Below are 22,500 nucleotides of genomic sequence, written 5' to 3' on the forward strand. Positions count from 1 at the left end.
GAAGTAATATACAAAAATTTAGTTTTATCAACGGAGTTGATAATGTAAATTGGCCACCGTACAGAGATTCTAAAAGCTGACGTTTCGAGCGTTAGCCCTTCGTCAGAGCGTATAGACACGTCTCCTAGTATTTTGGCTGTTTAGGACAAAAACACGACGGAAATCGATGTTTTTATGCGACTGGCATGTTTTTCGAAAGCCGTCAACGTGTCACGCACTGTGAAAAACTCTGAAATTCAAACTGCTCTCGTTTTCGAAACGAAGCACGGTACCGAGCTGAAAACATGCAAACAGATATATTTTTAAAACCTCTTGTAGCTGATCAAGATAAAAACTCAAAAGGCTCTTTAGTTTTGTATTTAATTTTTTTGTGACGTCACATGCAACCCAAGAATTTCCTTAAAGAGAATTTTTTTTAACTAGAAACGTAATGCACTCACAATGCAGCCAGGAAACTTAAAAAGTTATTTTTACGCCAAGCGCGGATTCCTAGCACATTTTTTAGTTGTGAAAATGACCGTTCCAAACCAACGTGAAGCAATTCACTAATTTCATTCAGTGGAAAAAAGCGAAAAGCATGTACTGACAGCGCGCACGAGAGCAGTAATTTCTGAAAAGACATCGATCGGTTTTATGATTTTTAAAACATAGGCAATTTCTGGAAAGTTAAGCCTAGTTTTCGTTTGCAAGTATGTGCACAAGCAACGTGAAGAGACTCGTCCTTTCTTGAGATAATAGGACGCAGCTCTTTCCAACCTCTAATTTCATTGGATCCCTTTAGGACGCAGCTCCATTGTTTTTTCAGGGTTAGGGTTCATCTTTGATTGGTTGTTTGTTTTGGTGCATTGTTTTCTGAGCCAATCCCGAGAGCCGCTGTAATAGCTGCGTACTGAGCCTCTTTTTTTCGCTGTTTAAAAAGCGCGCGAACGTCATGTCACGTTATTAAAAAGCTGACCAGTCGTGGTTAATTTCCAGATAAATGAAGGTGGCGGGGTGGACTGGACACAAGAGGCTGATCGTCTCCTAACCTTGCAAATCTGCATTAAGATGGCGGACATTTCAGGGCCCAGTAAACGAAGGGACCTGCATACTCGCTGGACAGAGAGAATTGTTGAGGAATTCTATGAACAGGTGATGTGCACGTTGGTGGATCAGAAATTAGTACCTTTGAAATGACACCCGGCCGACGATAATTTGCTGATGGTCTTTGTCAAATTACACGGCCGAAAGCTTTGGCAATGCCACAAAGAGCAGTAGGGTGAATTAGTCAAAAACTGTACTGATTGCTCTTACGATATGCATTTAAATACACTCCAAGTCCATCCTCGGCAAAACTTCAACGTGAAGTTAGCAAATTTAAGGTTTTGACGACAAATTGAGCACACAAGAGGCAATCTTTCAGTCTTTATGTTTTCGTTAATGTGAACATATTGGAATAGTAGGTAGGTGAAGTCTCCTACGAGCCTAGAAGGCCCATCAGGCCGGCGCTTATCTCCGGTTTCTGTAGCATGAAGCGACTAGGAGTATTTCTACTCCCCCCTGAATGGGATGCTAGTCCATCGCAGGGTTTCCGCCAGCATTAGATTCGCCGGTACCCCATTTAAATGATTTATACACCTGGGTGGAGAGAGGCACCGTGAGAGTAAAGTGTCTTGCCCAGTAACACAACACAATGTCCCCGGCCAGGACCCGAACCCGGACCACTCGATCCGGAGTCGAGCACACTGACCATGAGGCCACCGCGCCTCCCATATTGGAATAATCACGTATTGGAATAATCACGAAATAATTACTTAAGCGCAAAACGTCATTTTAAAGAGGCTCCTCAGGTGATTCGAAGTGTGTTGCTGGTAAAGCGGTTTCCATGTGATCCTTGTACCAGTTTCGGAGAACAAGCAACACTGACAGAGTGGCAGGTAACAAATGGGGCGCCATTGGCTTCCTTTGGTACCATATTTATGGGTAATGGAACAACCGTAGTTAGTGCTCGATCGGGATAAAAACCATGTAGGGTTTAATTATATTTGTATTTTTATATTTTCAATAGTTAAACTCCCAATAATATAGTAATTTCGGAATCCTGACCTGTAGCACGTAATATCGACACAGCGTTTTCAATATCCCTTGACTGTTTTGCTTTGCTTGCAGGGAGATGACGAATTAACCCGCGGTATGCCAATATCGCCTTATATGAACCGTGATCAGCCGCATGTAGCGCAATTGCAGGAGTCCTTTATCAATCATTTGGTCGCCCCACTCTACAACGCTTACGCCAACGCAGGACTCCTTCCCGGACACTGGGTCGAGGAGGAGGAAAGTAGTTCGGACTTGGAAAGCGACGACGAAGACTCTACCGAAGAAGGGATGCGAAAACCCGAAGGCGAACGAAGAAAATCGAAAAAGGCTCGACGTCGACAGCGAGCTAAGATCACGAGCGATCTAACAACGAACATTGAGAACAATTATAAAATGTGGCTGGAAGTGATCAAACTAGAAGAGAGAGACAAGCGAAAAGCACAGAAAGTTGAATGCGAAGAAAGCGTAGACAAAGACCTGGAGGGGTCCGACGAGGAATTGATCATGATAGAAACGTCGCTGAAAAATGAGACCATTGTTGAGGAGGAGAACAGTTCCGAGTTAGGAAACACGGCAGCAGAGTCACGCAAGCAAAATGATCAATCATTTTTGCCACACAAGTGATCAGTTCTTGAACGTCAAGTGTACGTTTGCCTCGGTTGGTGCCAGTTTGTGTAAATTACTGTAAATAATCACTGAATCATCTCTTTGGGAGACAGGTATGGCGCAATGTCAATAAATATTGCGGCACTGTTTTCTGTACACTTTCAGTGTTCAAACGAGTCAACTGGAGATTAGCCCTCCATGTTACATAGGCCGTCACGCAACGCTTATTGTTAGCAATATGGGTTGTATCATGGTATTTGCAAATAGAGAGTTACCGTTGTGGTTATAATTTTCTAGTATGTAATTATTGATAGCCCTGTATTGTCACCACAATTATAATTTGTATTTTCAGGTTTTTCAGCCGGGAGGAAAAAGGTCGATAATTTTTTTTATCAATAAAGGGCAAAATTACTGAGCGCTGATTGGCTAAGACAGGGGGCATTTTTTCTTAATCGAGGGCATTTTTGGTAATCAAGAGTAATTTTGCCCTTTATTGATAAACAAGTAATCGCATGAGTCCTCGTACTATTAAGGATTAATTACACTTGTGTTTTGGAAAATTTCCAAAACACTTGTGCAATTAATCCTTAATAGTACTCGGCCTCATGTGATTACCTATAATTATCAGTGGCGAAAAAATAAAAACCCTTTCCTGAAAATGGTATTCTTCGATTAGGTTAGTCCAGTATTGCTTGCATGCGAGTTTTTTTTATTTTACATGTTGTAACAACAATATTCAGGTTTTTTTTCCAGGATGAAAATTCTTTTTGAGCCCCTTCATGGTATGAATTTACGTATAAAAACTTAAGCCTGGTTTTCACGAGCGACGCAAGCACGAAAGTGCTTATTTCACCGTGAAAATAGGCCTGACGCAAGCACACGCGCAATGATCATTTTTTGTTCCTTTTCCTTGTGCGTTGTGCTTGCGTTGTGTGAAACGGGACGTAAGGCAAGCACAACGCAAGCTGTGATGTTTGTCCAATGAAAAAGTTCCGTTCCAGTTTCCACTTGCAGCGTTGCGTTGTAAGAGAGAACATGGAAGAAGTGAAACTTTGTCTCTGCGTCGCGCGCTCGTCTTTGCATTGTGGTTCGTTTTCACTTGACACGAACTCTCTTGTGCTTGCACTTGTGCATTGCGTCGCTAGTGAAAACCAGGCTTTACTGTTGTGTTTGTTGTCAAATAATATACATGAAAAAATTACGCAGTCCTGTTTGTATAGGTAATCTCACGATTTCGAGTGCAGTTTGGAATTAATAAGCACGGCGCGAGTGCAATTTGTAGTCTTTGAAGAAATTTACGAGTGCTCGTTTATTCTATATTGCACGAGAAATATCATGTCATTTCTTAATAATATACATGAAAAATTCGGGTTGGTTAAGCAGAAACAAGGCATCTGTTTCACGCAAAAATTGCGCGGTAAGTTGCACCATCCAGGGCACGCATTTGATTGGCATCTCTGGCTGTGTTTGCTCATTGACCAATCAGGATGCTTGGTTTATTCCTTTTTTTTTGCAGGGAATTACCTCCTTTCTGCTAACCTGAAAACTGCATTTCCCTTAGCCAATCAGAATAGAGTATTTTTCATGTCTATTATCAAATAAGTTACATGATTTCTCGTGTAATTTGTGATAAAATTAAAGCAATTAACAATTTTCAGACTGCAAATTGCACTGGCTCTGCAAGCTCGTTCAATTTTGAGTCGGAAAAGTGTACTCGTGCTTATTTATACCAAATGCCGCTCAAAGACATGTGATTAACTATGCTATTAACCTGCCCAATGAGAAAACATAGGTCTCATTTTTAAGAGACTTAAAATCTTCCTTTCAACAAAATTTGAGTGGCCAAGAAACGACATTAGCGAGAGGACGAATACTTCGTTACAAATGATGTCAATAGGATGTTTTCAACCAACCTCTAGGGACACCAATAACAATAGGGAAATTTACGACTTCTGGTGGACGACCATAAGAAGGTCATGAGAGATCTTCTGTTTTCGTCCACTAGCATGGCCGTGATGACTTTACGTGAAAACCTCCTATTAATCATTAATTATCTTTTCTGCCATAGTCCCAAGTGAGAAGGTATAATTTATTTTCTCGTAAGTTGTAAAATAGTATTTTACGTACAGTCGTATCGAATAAGTGGAGTGGTTCCTTTGTCACGAAAAAGTCCAATTAATTAATTCAAGCGCCTATGTAATTCTATAGACAAGAGTGATCAAGAGCGAGAATTCAACTCATCGATATTTTCACTTCCAAGCATATGCGAAAATACGCCAGACAACTTTCGGGTGAAGTTTCCTTTAAACACTTGTTTTTTTAAAAGAACTACAGTAAAGTGACGGTATTTGGACAGCTTTAAAAAGTTAAGTTTTTGAACATAATAATTAATTAACTAATGAGATGCTGCATTGTTAACGCAAACCATGGAAAATATATATTTGAAATTACAACTCAAGTGAATTTAATGAAAAACTACGGTGGATCTCGCCGTTTATATATCTGTGTCAAAAAACTGGTTAGTGGCAATCCCTTAGCGCACTCCTTTCTATGAAACAAGTGTTATTTGAAGATAAGTAAAACCTTTGGAAGCAATTTTGATTCTACTTTCGTTGCTTGGTTCACGTGAATACCGGAGCAGTACTTTATTGGCTAACACAAAAGTATTTCTAAAGGCTGCGTTTAAACATTTCGCAGTTATTAGACGTACTCAATTAAATTCGCTTTGACTTAGGGGGTATTTACATGAGACCAGGACGAACTCAGACCGGTATAAACTTGTACCGGTATGAATTTTTTGCAGCCGTTTACATGAAACCGGGACGAAATGCTTGGTGCCTGGTTTCGAAACGAAATGATATATTTTGTGTAATAAATGTGTCGCTGACCCAAAAGCATACAGGCTTGAAATTTCTCGACCCGGTCTGAGATTTGTTGTCATTTACATGAGACTGGTACGAACTCAGACCGGTATGAGAGTTTCTCGTCTCGGTCCAGCAACCGAGACGAGGTCAGACCGGTCTGAGTTCATTGTCAGGCCGGTCTCCTGTAAACGCAGAAGAAGAAATTTACGGAGGCCGATACCAACTCATGCCGGTATGAGTTCTTCCCGGTCTCATGTAAACACCCCCTTAGCCAGCTCGTAAACTGATTTGAACGTCGCTCCACATTCAATTGTAACGCTTTTCACTGCCTCGTGTACCCTCCCAGCCGATAACGGGCTTAGCGGTGTGATTCAACGTTTGGAGAAGGAAGACTGGGTACAGGATCGTATAGGAGTGACGCCTCTAGTGATTGCCATTGACTGGACTATCGTCTGATGCATCAGACATTCGTTTAGAGTATTTAGGTGTAACGCTATCATTTATGAACGAAATGATATATGAAATAAATCGTATTCTGAACTGCGGATGTGAAATCAAGTAAAGCTATGATCCTCGCAGTTATGGACGTAATTTTAGCAATTTGCGTGGAAAAGCCAGAAAAATTCAGGAGTTCAACGGGGTTTGAACCCGTGACCTCGCGTCGCACCGTTATCGCGAGGTCATGGGTTCAAACCCCGTTGAAGTCTTGAATTCGTCTGGCTTCTCTACGCAATTGCTAAAATTACGTCCATAACTGCGAGGATCATAGCTTTACTTGTAATCATTTATGTTGTCACGCAATCGTTTGCGTAAGTCACAGCAAAGTCTTGTATCGTGTACATATGTACAGAAAGGGCTCTTATATGTGTCGAACAAGACAAATGAACTCAATAATTGTACAATTGTCATGTGTAAATAACATCTATAAATATCTTGTAGCGTTTGGGAACGAATTCTGTGTATTGTGACGTCATATGTCAGTCAAGTAAATAGATCGATTAGTAAATAACGAACCATATTCCGCATAAGATTGCTGTAGTATTTAAGGACTGAAAAGATGATGTACTGTCATAAAATCTACGAGGTGTCAAGTTTGTGTGTGATGGTTGGTTTTAAGATCTGGAGGGGCTTGAGAAGGCGGATGTATTTCCGGCCGTTATTTCTCGTACCTCTTTTTGCCATTGTTCCACATGTCCTATTGTTAGGGTCCTTGGTTAGGTCCCTTGGTTGCCCTGTGCTCGCTGTTGCCTTGGGCGATCTGGTCCTAAGGGACTCCACCGAAGCACAGGTATATTGAAGCACTGGTATATTGAAGGTTGACCCCAAATTTAGAATCCCAGTAATCAAATACAGTGTACAAATGTATTATTTAGGAGCTTGTCAAGGGGAGCCTCCATACGTGGCCTAGGAGATAAGCCTTTTCCGAATAGATTTATTTATAGAACGCCTCCCTTGAGAGATTCAGCACGCCCTCTGTTGTAAAAGCCAATCGAAACAGAGCCATCTCAGCGTCACGGGAAAAGTGGAACTTTTGGCGGGAAAGACCTCTTCCCAAAAACAAATGGTTGACTCAAGGAATTGGTGGAGATAGAGGCTGGTTTGGACGATCTCTTTTTCCTACCGAAACGAGTTCAACGAAGGAGAGAAGTGATCCTGGCACTTATCTGGACAATTTAAGCAATTTTGTTCCTTATAGAAACCTGAAAAATTCAGTTGGCTCCAACGGGATTCGAACCCAAGACGTCTGCGATACCGATGCAATCCAGGGGCGTATCCAGGATGTTTTTTTGGATGGGATGCACCACTAAGGAATGGCATAGCTGACTGGCCCCACCCCCTCCCCACTGGTGATGTTTTTTTTCTTCAGAATACCAGTTGTATTAGAAAGTCGCAGGTCATCTCTCCCTGATCCGCCCCTGCTAAGCTATAAAGTCACTCCGGGGGTGAGTTGCGAGCAGGTCGATTTGTTAGGCGAACGTGTTCCCGTGAAAGGACTCAGAGGTGAATGAAACGAGTTAATTTGGGGAATTAGTTGCTTGGCGATGGACGAAAAGGGCAACTAAAACATCAGAGTCCTTGGCAGCAAGCTCTACCCCTTGAGCTACTAGAACGCCTAGGTTTTCAAGTTCAACTATAGATGCAGCAGGCCGTGGGAACTCACGATAACTTTTACATCGTTAGTTCCCACGGCCTGCTCCCGCCTGACCTTGGTAGAGCAGCCGTGATCTAACCCGAAGGTCGTGGGTTCAGTTCCCACCTTTGTCAGAGTTTTTCTCTGTCCTTGTGTGGGCCCATTTCCATTAGTAGGGCTAACGCTCACATGATTCACTCTAAACAGTTAAAGGGAGAGTTTCACGTCTCTGCGCATGGGCAAACTGTCACGTCAGCCCATTTAATTCCATTGTTATTGAAACAATCGAAAGCACTGATGCAGGAAACGGAAACAATCCCATAATAATGGATTACTCATTGGAATTACTTTTGTAATCATTTCCTTTGTGTTATGAACCTACTGCATGCGAATAGATTACTCGTGTGTTATGACAACTCGTGCGTAGAATAAACTTTCGATCCGTACAATAAATTCGAGATCAAAACTAAATTCGATATTTCCTGTGTAAACCCGCAGTGTCTTCCACCAAATTTGGGCTTAGTCATTCAGTGTATTTGCTTTAATACTCTCTGTGTTTAATTAACATCATCTGGTTCAGTAAGAAACCGTAAACTTTACAACTGCTAGCGCTAAAGCTTGGACATGCGCAAAACCGTGAAACTGTCCCTTTAAGTATACCAGAAAAACACAGGATACCAGGTCCCTAGAGTCCCGCTCACCCACTTTACATTACCCACCTTTGCGGTTGTTGTTATCCGGCAATTAAGAGCGTCTTCTTCCATATGGGCAAATATCGTTAAGCAGAAAAAAATAGAACAATTTTGCGCGAGAAATAAAAACACATTTCGAAGATCCTCGCGGGAGATTATCCTGTAAAATTAAATGACTTGCGATCAGAAAAAACAGCAGAATACCTTGTCATTTCAAGCACTTTTCTATGAAGCGTCGAGATGCGTAAGTAAGTAAGTAAGTAAGTAAGTAAGTAAGTAAGTAACGTTATTTACTGACATATAGCAACTGAGCAAATGCTGGTTTGAATGCAAATGTGAGGTACTGGATTAGAAAAAAAACAATACCAATCTAATTACAAAGTGAGGAAACTAAAGATGTGAAGTCGGACGATCTCTTTACATGAAATAGAGTTACAATTGTACGAGGACAGCGTCATTCGTTCGTGATGCGTCTGTAGTGAATTCAAGGGGCAGGTACAAAACACAGGTCTCGTTCACGGGTCTCTGTTTTACCAACCTAGAAACAAACCTGAACACTCATTGAAACTAACTTTGGGCCTAAAAACTCTTGTTTTGGTCTAATTATGCCTAAGGTCAGCTTTAATTTATGTTCAGGTTTGTTTCTGTTTTGGTAAAACAGAGACCTGTGAAGCAGCCCATTTTAAAACGGTTAGCTTTCAATAACTGTGATTTAGGGTTAGTCAGCAGTCTGCAAGTGTCGGATCTCGTGGCTTCAAAGTGACAATTTCCCGGATCCCGCTTCGTTAGTAACGCTAAATCCCGCGTCCCGTCCATAAATACAATCCCGAAACCCGTTCCACATTTCTATGGAATCCCGAATGCCGGGCTCCAAAAAGGCCAAATACCGGATCCCGCAAACTCTTTTGGGGACCCTCTTTGATATCCAAACAGATGGCAATGGAAGCAACGAGGCGAGATAGTTAATTCGATGCTTGTGCGGCACTTTGTAAATTAACATCTACGGCGATAGCGACGAAGACGTCTCTTCAAAATATGTACTTTACACAATCCTAAGTCTTTTGGGATTATTTCATTTAGTTCACTGTGTTCGATGTTGGCGAATTATCCAAAAATGTAATTTATAGGAGTGATTTCATGACGGCATTCGTGAGGGCATGAAAGATTCGCATTTGTACGCTCATGTTGTCGTGATTTCACGTTGTAGTTATGCAGAGTTATGCAATTTAATTCGTGCTGCACGTGTAGCACGATTATTTTTCCTCTTTTAACCAATGATATCATTGTTTTGTGGCGTTGTCGTAGTCGTAGCCGTCGTCGTTTCTTAAACTCCCTAATAATGCAAGCGGTATAGACGTTATTCATAAACACAATACAATACATACTTAATTGACCGCTCCCCATAGGGGCTTTTCAGGGCCAATGAAACACAACGAAACGACGGAACAGAACAACAAGAACTGTTAAGAATCCCAACTGGCCGGAGGCAAACCAGTTGATTATTTACAAGTGCAGCTGGGACGTTGAACCAGGGACTACCAGGATCAAATTCAACAAGTGGTCAGAGCTGGTCTTCAACCTGGAAACTCCGGATCTCAAGACAAGCGCTCTAACCCGCACTGGGCCACACTGCCTGGCAGTCGATATCCAAGTGCAAATTAGCCTACCAAGCCTCATTTTAGAGCAAGAATTCTTTTCAATTCACTGTATGGTATCGAGACTAGGTAGGCTAATTTGCACTTGGACAAAAGAAAGATAAATTGAACACCATTTATGAATAAGGTCTTTGGTGAGTTAAAGTAAACTAAAGCCCAGTTCCAGTTGTCGCGCACGCCATACACCGTGCGTTGTAGCATGAGATGAAACGCTCTTATTCTACGTTTAAAGAATTTTTCTTTATCTATTTACTAATTCTTTGGTTAACAGCATCTTGCCCCCAGCCCCCCCCCCCCCCCCCCTCCCCTCCTCCTCTCTGAAATTCTGTGAGTCATCCACTTTTCCTGTCCGCGGCAATGTCTTTGTGCTCATTTATTGACAATTTCAATCTCAATTTTAATATCGAAAAACTGGAAAGAATCATGCTACAAGACTGGTTAAACAAAGAAAACATTGTTTTTCTTTGGCTAGGAAGAATTTCAAAAGCCGGGAGAATATAAAGCGAAAACGGGAGGAAGAAAATATTCTCCAAAAAGGAGAGGGTTTCGGGCCAAAACGGGAGGGTTGGAATCTCTGCATCAGCTCAGCTATATCGAGTGCACAAATCACTTCAACTGCCCTGTTTTTGGAAGATTTGAAATAGAATTAAATTCTGGACCCAATCAGTGACTATTCTCATGAATCTATGTATAATTCAGGTCTCAGATTTTCTGATATGTCTTGCAAAATTTGCATTTTATTTGTAGTAGAAAAAGACGAAACCCTTATGAAGGTTTAATCAAGAATTATATAGAAGTTACCTAAGGGAGAAGAGCAAGTGTTATATTGATGAATATCTTGAGCTGGGCTGAGCAAATTCGAAATATTGGATGGCACTGCTTTATTGTCAAGCATTACGGTGGAAACAAGTGTAGTAAAGTAAAACGGAGACAAGTGATGGAATAGTGTGTTCTCTTCTCCTCCTTGAATACCAGCCTGACATCATTCTATTCCGTTACACCGTACTCTTCGCATACAGGGGGACGTTCCAGGGAGCCTTAGCTTGCTCGTTCTCCAGCAGAATACCATGGTGGCACCATGTCAACAAGCTCAGCTTCCCTCAACAGCTCGATGAAGACTATCTTCAAGGCAGCGTTGTGACGCGGTAGGTATTTCGTTTGTGCCAGAGCACTACATCCAGAGAGAATGTGGGCCTGTGTCTCTAATTGCTTACTATATAGGCGACACATCACATCCGAGTCAGTTTGCGGACCGGTCTTCTCTCGATCGTAAACTTTCGTCGACATCATCTGTTGGTACAGCTCTTGAATGGCTGAGATGGTGTGTTTGGGTGCTGTTTTCCACTCACTGATCCAAGAGATACACTCGTCTCCAGTCTTTTTGAAAAAAAGTGTGTGTGCAGTTAACATAGACTTTTGATTTCTGAGCAAGTTTTTACCATAGAAAATTCACGACAACGTAGTGCTTTCTTTTCTGTTATTCTCGTAGCAAAAAGCTGGCCTTTCGTGATTTCTTGTAAGATTTATATTTGCAGATTACCTGTCCTCTTACCATTAACTAAAGACAAACTCTACATCTCTATATGCAATAAGCGCATTCACAATTTCCTCGTATTAATATTACTGTATAAAACTCTGTCTTTTTTGTTTTTTTCCTAATAGTTTTCCTGCTTATATGAAATATAAATTTCTCTCCGGTCTTCCTTTTGTAATTTTAGCGGAAATTACATTTTGTCCCTCAATAAACCTTCAACAACCATTTATGGTGTTCGTTTTTTTTTTTAACTTATGAGCTAAATGGTGAAATGCGCTACCTGATTTTATCCGTACCACTGAGTTTACATGTTCTAAAATGAGAATCCAGGGCCGCATTTTGTATAGCTGCATTTCTTTTCAATTAATGCATCCTTAAGTATTGTTATATTTAGTTATGTATGCGTATTGATATGAATTTTAGGTTTAAGTGTAGCTAAACGTAATGTCTCGAAGACATTAGGCCTTGTATCTACTCTGAACTTCGATTTGAAATAATGTTTATGTATGTCTGTTACCTTAAGAAATGCGCGTGCGTACAATTTGTAATCTGCGATTCCAGGGCTTACCACGTGAGAGATAAAATGTCTTTTCCTGCGAATGTTAAAATGATCGAAACCTTACGTTAACGTAGGATTTTTTCTCATTAGGTTTACGGGCCCACATTTCTCTTCCTCAATACCTTACCGGGAGGTAGGCCGGTATCTGAAAGCCGCGAAGGGCCAACTGCGTCCCATAGCGATCGCACGGGCCGAAATCCCAGGATGACTCGTTTGGTACGACGCTCCAGCGCCACGTCTGGAGGTACTGCGTTTTTCTCTCTAGTTCAAACATTTCATCAGCACATGTGCAAATGTTCCGGCTCTCGGATACGTACGATACCAATAAAAAAGTTGTTGGTAATTACAAAGAATTGGGATTTCGGTCGATTCTACAGGCATAAGGGTAACGTGAGAACCGTGCCTGTCTGGTCTTCTCGAGACAGAGGTGAGAGGTGGTTTCATGGTAACTGAGACTCCTCAAATGCTTTGTTGTAAGGAATGGCGGTTCACGAGTGAAGTTGTCTCTCTGGCCTTTCTGTGGACGAATTCCAGGACCTACCGATACAATTTGGGCAAGTTTTGAAAGCTTAACATTTTAATCGATGCCCTATTTTGCTGATAGGACTGGTTGGCCCGACACTTATAAAAAATCTATGAAATGAAAATCGGAGATCTTCCCTTGTAATGGAATGGCAGAGTTACCCAGAATTCTTTATGGGGTTAACAAAACAATTGCTGCACCCAAATCATGGGCGTCTTGCAAGTCCGTATGGGACTATTTTTTTGCTGGTCTACTTTCCAGTGTTATACAAATTATATCTTTAGTGGTAGCGCAATAAATGAAGTAATCACAGTACAAGGTTAACAAATCAAAAGAATTGGGAAAATCATGAGGATGCAACACCAATTCAATTTTATATTTAGGGATGACGTTATTAGGGACTTCACTGATGGAAACATCCAGGGAAAATACATAGGAAACTATTCCGCTTTCACCTTTATAGGTTTAGTGTTAATTGAAAAGGTTTTTACAGATACTCTTTCCTCAATAAAGGAATTGTCTATTACCTGAGAAAATGCTCGGTGTGGTCTCGATTCCACTTCGCAGCCGGTGGATGTACCTTGCAGATTTTTGCGGCAAATAATAACCAAGAAAAAAACCCTTTATTTTGCGTGTATTCCAAATGAACTGTATTTTTCATGTATATACGAGGGGTACAATAGCGAACGTCCAGCCAGAAAATATGGCTGCTAACATCATAGTGTCATTTTCTCGGATGGTAGTCACCGCTGGTCAAAATGGTTACACCCTCACATCAAATGGCCGACCTTGTTGAATGTGTCGTTTACCATTACGAGTGTCATATTTATTATCCCATGGCCCTCTTCAAGGCTGCTTGTCCCCTTCTTCAAAGGGTAGAGCATCCGAACGGTGTTTCGGTGGTGGTAGGTTCGATTCCTTTCTGGGACTGACTTCCTTTCCAGTTATTCTTTCGTCCCCATTGCTAAGCATCTTCCAAATCCAGCTGTTTCTTTCCTGTCTCCTTCCCCTCCCTTTGGCTTATTCCGTTATCACAGAAAACAGATTCACTCGCTTTCTTCACAGGGTGTTGTGCGAAAGCGGTAATGCAGAGCGAAAACTCAAATCTGGAACAAAACTGTTGAGAAAAATGTTCATTGCAACCACACTCGTGCAATCAAAACTAACCCCTTCCGCCTCCACATCTTCCTTTCCCTACCCAGTGTTGACCAGGGGCTCTGAAACGTTGCTTTTCATTTGGGACTGTTCAACCAAAACTTGATGGGGAAGGGGATTTTAAGATTAATATTTTTGTTTTATTGAAGGTGACATTGTCATCATCACCATTTTTTGTCCGTTTGTGGTATTTTATCAACGAGTTTTGTTTAAACCTGGGTTGTCAACTCTCTTATTGGAAGTCACTGATTGGGTTGAGAACGGGCATGGAAAGTAAGCAACATCGTGTTAATAACCATGGCAGCTATCTTTGCGATTGCCGGAGTGGATTTGTGCTCAACAAAGACCGGAATGATGGTAAATAAATAAATCGATGATTCTTAGTTTTTATTTGGCTGTAAGCTATCTGGCATTTTTCGAAGCCATATTATTATATTAAAACACAAAACTTGACATGAAGTTGCTTAAAAATGTTGTTCAGGGCCCGGTTGTTCAAAAGCCGGTTAACGCTAATCCCAGATTAAAAATTAACCAAGTAGTTTATTTCTCTACTCCCAAATGCTGTTCAACGCTGATATTCGGCAAACCTTTACATCGGAGGAAGTCAATCTTGAAAAACAAAAATAAGCAAAAGAAACTTTCACTAAGAACTGGAAAACGAGAAACAAAGTTTACGCTAATCCTGGATTAAGTTAATCGGCTTTCGAACAACCCGGCCCAGTTTCCTAATGAAACGTGGCGGCCATGACGTCATAGTGACCCATTCACCGTTTTGCTTGTGTTACTAAAGAACCAGCATGTCTTGTGGGAGCCCCGGCGGGACAAAAAATAGGTATTAAAATAAGGGGTAAGTTGCTCAGTCTCTGCCTCTTATCAGATAAACAATAGCTTTGCATGCACTGCACGTGCGTTTTTACCCTTTGTCCATTTCATTGCCGTCGTCTGCAAAGCAGCGACATGAAACAGCCAAATTTGAGGTTTTATAAAGAACATCACTTGTGGATAGATTATATAACTTTCTCTCCTAAATTAAGCGCCGTTCCGACCAGTGTCATTGTTGAGGAACTACCACACTCTTGACATATCAAAAAGGTTGAATTAGTCAAGAAGTGATTGAAATGAGACGAATTTACATTGTAACGACACCTTCGCCTTTGCTTAAGTTCCAATTGAGCTATTTCTGGGGTACGGTCTTCAATAAGTCAAAATGACTGTATTTGCTGCATCTTTTTTGCAAACAAAAGCGAAAGTGCCACACCGTACTTTATAGTACTATTAGAAATTTTAAAGTTAGAGAATATTTTGGCGCTCTTGTGCATAAAATGCAATATCAAAACAAAAGAGATATACCTCCTGCTCTCTATAATTTAGTTCAACCAGCTAGGGCTGTCCATAATTATAATACCAGGTATGCCACAAATCAAAACCTGTACAGGCCATTTTCTAGAACTAATTATGGCCTAGCAAGGTTTAGTGTAGTGGCATCACAGACCTGGGAAGCAATACCTATGAAATTTAAAGTGCTACTGTGACGAAATTTGAATCTTCCCTATCGAAGCCATTTTGGCACATAAACACGTAGTCTGTACGAGAAGAAGAATGCTGTTTACCAGTTTCAAATATCTCTTTTTGTTCTGGAGATATTCAAGTTTTTTTAATATGCAAATTAGCCAAGTGATGACGTCATAAACCCTACCAAATTTTGATCAAGTATGATGGAGAAAGATATCTCAGCCAATTTGTATCAGAAATACTTGGTTCTTTGCACTAAGATTCTAGTAAATGTGTTCCACAATATGAGCATACCATTTTTGTTACCATGGCAACATACTGGGTTCCAGACCTCCCTGATATTAAAAGCTTTGCAGACCACCTTTGGCGTTCTGTTTTGATATTTGCAAATGGTGCCTCATCTGCATGATCCTGCCAGCATATAAAGATGTTAGGTCGAGTTTGTGGCCTTGGTAAATGTATTTCTAGCCTGAGATCACCAAAATATTGAAATCAGGTTGGAGGGGACTGGAAAAGAATGAGTTGCCATGGGAACCAATTTCTTTACAGTCGTAGGTGTGTTGCCTTCAGAACTATCAGCTCACCAAGTTTCAATGGTCTCTGTTGCAAATTGACCGAGATAGCTCTATTTATATTCTTGATGTTCTATTGGGTTGGGTGAATGACGTCATCAGCCATATTTAACACATTTTTTAAACTTAAATATCTCTGGAACCAATGCAGATATTTCCAAACGGTAAACAGCGTTTTTAATGTTTCATGGTACTCTATGTGATAAACCAAAAAACTCAAGGGATAAAAATTTGATCACAGTAGCACTTTAAGTGTCTCCCCTTCGACAGTTTTAAAAAAGAATACACACTCTCTCTACTTTACAGTTAGACATGTGATTAACTTAGCCAGAGCTTTATAACTAGTTTCTACAAGTACTGGCACCCACTTGTAACCGCTCTGTGGTACCAACCAACTCGAAAGCTTTGTTCCTTTGGCTGCTACACACTTTCTTCTTTGTTATGTTTAATTCAATATATAGTCAGCTCTGTTTTTATTTCTTTTTTACTCTTATTGTTGTTGCATTGTGGTCGAATAAGTGTGTATAAATGAACTTGAACTTGAACTTGAGATGCACTCACTGATGTGACTTAATAGTTTACCATAGCAACGAAAAAGCCTTCTAAAAACGCCCTATAGTTTGTCTTGAAATGCTTATATCTGAGAACGAACTCGGTGAATACTGAAAAGTGGTTATCCGGCCAAGAAAAAACTCTCTGCAAAGGTATAAAAAATTCTCTGGCGCCACCTTAAAATTTTCCAGTTGTGAAGGTGGCTATAAGTCTGCTCCAGAGAATTTTCCCTAACTTTGCAGTGGATTTTTTGGTGCCCCAAGGATTATCCCAGGAACCGAACTCCTTTTGAATGCAAACACATTCTTTCACTTTGCTTGAAAACGCCACCGATCACTCGAGGGAGTAAGCCCTATTAAGAAAGAAATTTATTAAAAATTTATTAAGAAAAGAAAAACGTCTTCATCATTGCTGATGATTTCACTCATTTCTTATGCAGACGAATAGAAAAAAATTCACCCGTCGTTTCCTTTCTTGGTAAAAGCCTGATGTTAAGGGTCATCAGCAGAAGTTTTTTATCTTTTCTTTCGAAACTGGCTATATGTTATTAAATTACATTCATCAATTTACAAAAGTTATTACATAAATCAAGAAAAACACATATGTTATATATATATACTTAAAAAAACTCACACACGCACATTTGACACACTCGTACGCACACACATCCACACACTCATACGATTTATAGATACCACATCCACGGCTCCAGCCCACACCAAGCAATAAGACAAAGAGTTTGGTTTAGAGGTTACAATGTGAAAGGAAAAAACATGATTTTTAGCAACTCAACTATGGCACTATGATTTTGATCGCCATTGGAGCAAAACTGCCTTTTGAAGTTAAATGAGAAACGTTGTATCGAAAAAATGGGTAAAACTAGCTCTTTACTAAAGATCTAAGCTTTCCGTCATAGCTATATTTCACTTACAATAGAGCGAGTTTCAATTGAGTGTCGTAAAACCAAAACCAAAGTAATTACTTTGGCCAATCAAAAAGGACTGAGACAATCCCGCAAACCAATCAAAACTCGAAGTAATTACACGTAGCCGACACAAAGCGCGGGAAAATGTGCACGCGTGAGCCACGATTGGTTTTGGTTTCACTTATGATTGGTTGAAAAAATGGCGCGAGAACTTTGAACCAATCACTGAGTGAAGTAATCATAAACCAAAGTAATTATCTAATTACTTTCGACACTCAATTGAAAACCGCTCTAACCTCTGTCTGTTGGTTAAATTAACGCAGTAAACTTGTACTAAACCTTTGGGGCTGGTTCTAGTGGCATGCATGATTGTTTCCCGTTCTTTTTTTTTTTTTTTTTTTTTTTTTTCTGTTTACAAGTTCTGCAATTGCTCAAGCGACAGGTTCTGCCAGGTAATCTTTTTACATCTTCGAAATCGATTCTGGAAGAAAAAATGACAAAAAAAAATAAAATCAAATGAAAAACAGCTCTCAATACAGCTGGTTCTTTCGAGCACACATAATGCACCGATGCGAATTTCCTGCAAAAGATGACGTTCAGAGATCTATGGGAGAACGAAAACACCAGAAGACACATCATGAGGTGATACATCAGCCATCTTCACCAGTTAACAAAAATAAGTACGCGTTGCGTACGTGTAGTGGTGCAGTAACATGACACAGTGCTTTCATTCCATAACTTTATAAACTAATTGCGATTTTGAGACGGCAATACCACATTATATTGACGGCTAGTTGGGAGAAAATATATTCCGTATTGGGCGGAGTCGCGGAGATGCTAGCTTCTTAGTGTAAGTTACACTAAGAAGCTAGCATCTCGTTATAATGCCATCTTAGGCCTATTTGATTTCTACCGTCATTTTTCCAATTTGAAAGTATTTTTTGCTTTAAGAATTAAACTCGAACTTCACTCACCATTTTTTTCGAACAGCTTGACATCATCGCCAGCTAGCACAAATGGCGCCCAGTGCTTTATAGCGCAATACTGCGTTGACCCTCGGAGGAATTTCGTTGCCTGTTGAAGAGCTGCACTTGCACTTTCTCCATCTGCCAGGTGCTTGTAGAACCTCCTCATAAACTGGTACGTAACTTCGTCATCAATTGCCCAGAGTGACACCAAAACAGACCGAGCTCCAGCACACAGGAAAGCCCTGGCTATTCCCACCACTCCCTTCAGAGTTCACTTCTCCACGGCCACTGTGACAACAGCTCAGCACAACTAGTCTTGCTCGAAGAGAAATTGCCTGAACGTCGCACATTTTCAATATATAATCGTCTTCTTCAGGAACTGGGGATTTCCGTTCGATATTTGGGGCTAAAGCAATCTCTCCAGTTGTTGGGCTTCCATGTGCTGCAATGTGCACTAAAGCAACTGATTTCATTTTTTTCAGGACCTCAGCTTTCGTGGCATTTCTTTGAATTAAGGGTGTGACCTGCATAAGTTCTCCAATCATCTTTACTTCTTTTTCAGCGCACTTTAGCTGCTTGAAAATGGGCTTGCCTGTCTTGTTAATAACTTCCTTCAAACACGGATTACCTACAAGCAGTGCTCCAGTCTTACTGTGAAAGTCTTCAGGTGCACCGGCGATCAGATTAAAAGCGGTCAGCGATGGAATAGTGCGGATCCTGATAGATTCACTCAATGCAGAATACGGAGCCAAGCAAAACGGTCCATCGGGGACAACGATTAACTCATCTCCTTCGAGCAAGTCTGCAATTGGCCCGAGTAAGACATCATACAACGGTTGTAAAGAGTTAACGGAGGAAGAAGATGATAGAACTGTTTTCTCACTGTTAGGCTGTTTGCTGCAAGACCGGTTGCTGTCTGGTGGATCCCAAGAACGATCCTCGCATTTGACACCATCCCTTGCGCCGATCCTTTTCACAATAGTTTCCATCAACATGTTAGCATCTCCATTTTCGATTACGCTTAGACGAAAGCTGATCTTGCTGTCTTTTCCTAGCACCCAAAAGGCGATGTTGTTACCGTCAACGGCCAAAAAAACGGTTTGTGAAGGCAAAAGCTTTAGTGCAGCTGAAAGATTTTGCTTCGGAGTAAGTGAAGAAAATGATTTTGTGTTAATGCCGTATTGTTCCTTCAAAATATCCATCAAAACCTGTGCTCGACATTTCTCAGCAGCATACAAAGCCTCATCGACCTCTCCATTCTTTAAAAGTGTCCTCCACAGGGCTGTGTATGTCACGCGGCACGAGTGTCGAAAAGTTATTTTCCATTCATCCTCTGACTTCAGACTATGCCTTATTTTATCAAAATGTTTTATACTTGAACGATAACAACTGAGTGCATTACTAAAGGAACCCGACATTTCATGATCATAACCTAGCGAATACCACGCGAATCCCTCTCCTAGGCTATCTTGAATCTCCTTTGAAATACTAAGACTGTGTTCATGGTACTCAATGGCTTCCTTAACCTTACCTAGTGTAAGATAGGAACTTCCTAAGTTTCCATAAACTAATCCCTCTCCAGCCCTATCACCTACTTCTTTAGCAATACTAAGATGCTGTTCGCAGTACTCCATGGCTTGTTTAAAATCACCTAGACTACCATAAACAATTCCCAGATTTCCATAGGCGAATCCCTCCCTAGCCCTATTACCTTCTTCTTTTGCAATACTAAGACTGTTTTCGTGGTACTTAATGGCCTGTTTTAAGTTACCTAGACGGGAATAGGCATTTCCCAGATTTCCACAGGCTGCTCCCTCCCCAGCCCTATCCCCTACCTCCTTAGCAATACTACGATGTTTTTCGTAGCACTCAATGGCTTGTATAAAATTACCTAGGCAAAAATAGGCAAGTCCCAGATTTCCACAGCCTGACCCCTCCTTAGCCCTATCCCCTACCTCCTTAGCAATACTAAGTTGTTTTTCGTGGTACTCAATGGCTTGTATCAAATTACCTAGTCTAAAATAGCCAATTCCCAGATGTCCACAGGCTGATCCCTCCCCAGCCCTATTCCCTACCTCTTTAGCAATACTAAGTTGTTTTTCGTAGTATCCAATGGCTTGTTTAAAATTACCTAGACACAAATAGCCATTTCCCAGATTTCCATAGGCCAATCCCTCTCCAGCCCTATCACCTACTTCTTTAGCAATACTAAGATGCTGTTCGCAGTACTCCATGGCTTGTTTAAAATCACCTAGCTCGAGATAAACAATTCCCAGATTTCCATAGGCGAATCCCTCCCTAGCCCTATTACCTTCTTCTTTTGCAATACTAAGACTGTTTTCGTGGTACTTAATGGCCTGTTTTAAGTTACCTAGACGGGAATAGGCATTTCCCAGATTTCCACAGGCTGCTCCCTCCTCAGCCCTATCCCCTACCTCCTTAGCAATACTAAGACTGTTTTCGAGGTACTCAGTGGCTTGTATAAAATTACCAAGACAAAAATAGCCAATTCCCAGATTTCCACAGGCTAAACCCTCCTCAGCCCTGCAGCCTCTTTCTATGGAAATATGTAATGCTTCCGTGTAATTTTTTATGGCCTCTTGATAATCAGGTAAGTTCAGGTAAGCATTGCCGAGTTGGAGATAAGCCCTTCCTTCACGATCCCTGTCTTGTACACTTATCGCAATGGCAAGCTGTAACATTCGCTGCTCTACAGCTTCCAACTTTTTATCTACCATTTTTCAATAACTAAATGACAATTAAAACTTTTTCGATGAGATGGTCCAATGTCAAGGCAAGGATGAAGCTAGAAGGAAAAAAAAGGTAAAGACCCTTGATATTTAATCTGCTTCTTAAAGTAATAAAAGATTTTTGAATAACATGTATTCTGTCTTACCAAGTCATTCTCTCGTAAAGGTGAAATCGACGGAACTAAAAATTGTCCATTGCTGTTCATTACACTTTCCCATAAACGGTCCTTTCCAATTATTTGTATTTTGTTACGTTTTCAAAGCAATGAAGAATTTTTCCAAAGTCGTGGTCCCATAAGAGGTGGCATCTGGGTCTCATAGCGAAGTGGCTAAGGCCTTCGCTTTCAAGATCGAGTGAGGAATGACCCGTAGTACTGCCGTATTTAAGTGAAGGGGCTAATAAACAAGCATATGGAGACCGAAAGAGGTTCAAGAAGCTTACAGCTAACATCGAATTTTAAATTTTAATCATGCGAGCATTACTGGGTGTGCCTTTCGACACCATTCACATTATTCTTTTCCTTTTCTTTTGTTCATTTCTGAAGCCTCATTCAAAGATTCATTCTGTTTCTACAAGCAAAAAGCTTTTTAAAGACTTGACTGAAGGTTTGACTTCCTCAGTGAAAATTCTAACATGGACGAATTTGCAATTAGGTTATTTGAGGGAGACGAAGAATATTTTAAGCAACATAAATGAAACCGAGTTCTGTTTTAGTTTCTTTCTATAAATGAATTGGCTTTGGTTTTAAAGGGAACCTCCACTCTTACAACAGAATGAGTTTAAACCGAAGGAAATTATGTTTACAAACAAATTTGTTCGAAATTAGTTTTTACAACAGTGTTTATATCAAGAAAAGTGACGTACGTAATTGTGACATGTTACGGTTGCCCTATTGTTCTGATACAAAGAGCTTTTGTCTAACAACAATAGCGCAACCGTAACACGTCACAATTATTCAAGATGGCGGCGCCCGCGAAATTTGAAAACAAAAATAGGCGATTCTAAACTTATTTATTTCAGATACAAACACTTTCTTTGAAAATACTGAATTGACTGTAACGGTTATTTCCTGTGACTTAAAGTTATTTTTTTGTTGAAGTGGAGGTTCCCTTTAACAGTTTCAAGATCTAAGCTATGCCAAAGTGGGAATGCGAATCAATCATTTTGCGCTGCTATATTCAGTCTTTTACTGAAGGTTTGGCTGATCAGTTGAAAACGTTTCACTTACACTGCATGATTGTCTACAAAACAGATTCGGTTTAGTCACGGCCATTAACAATGGTTGAGTGAGGTTGACTGTAGAAACGGACTATGTATGGCACCACAGAGCTGTGATAACTGCCAGTGTGGCATAATGAGTGAGAGTGGATGGCAGATAGTGTTTGAGACCTTTTTAAAAATACAGTGATCTTGCTTTTCTAAAAT

General features: G+C 40.6%; 1 protein-coding gene and 1 pseudogene across 1 annotated transcript in view; one reads left to right on the forward strand and one right to left on the reverse strand.

Moving 5' to 3' along the window:
* Window positions 1-6,638, forward strand: part of LOC138042220 (cGMP-inhibited 3',5'-cyclic phosphodiesterase 3A-like) — a 24,027-nt gene extending 17,389 nt beyond the window's left edge. The window contains exons 7-8 of the mRNA XM_068888034.1: window positions 976-1,131; window positions 2,149-6,638. Coding sequence (XP_068744135.1) covers window positions 976-1,131; window positions 2,149-2,700 — 708 coding nt within the window. The 3' untranslated portion in view covers window positions 2,701-6,638. The remainder of the gene's footprint in view (window positions 1-975; window positions 1,132-2,148) is intronic.
* Window positions 6,639-18,322: 11,684 nt separating this feature from the next.
* On the reverse strand, window positions 18,323-21,062 carry LOC138039844 (tetratricopeptide repeat protein 28-like; annotated as a pseudogene).
* Window positions 21,063-22,500: the final 1,438 nt, after the last annotated feature.

This window comes from Montipora capricornis, chromosome 3, assembly GCF_036669925.1.
Source record: "Montipora capricornis isolate CH-2021 chromosome 3, ASM3666992v2, whole genome shotgun sequence".
NCBI classification, from domain to species: domain Eukaryota; kingdom Metazoa; phylum Cnidaria; class Anthozoa; order Scleractinia; family Acroporidae; genus Montipora; species Montipora capricornis.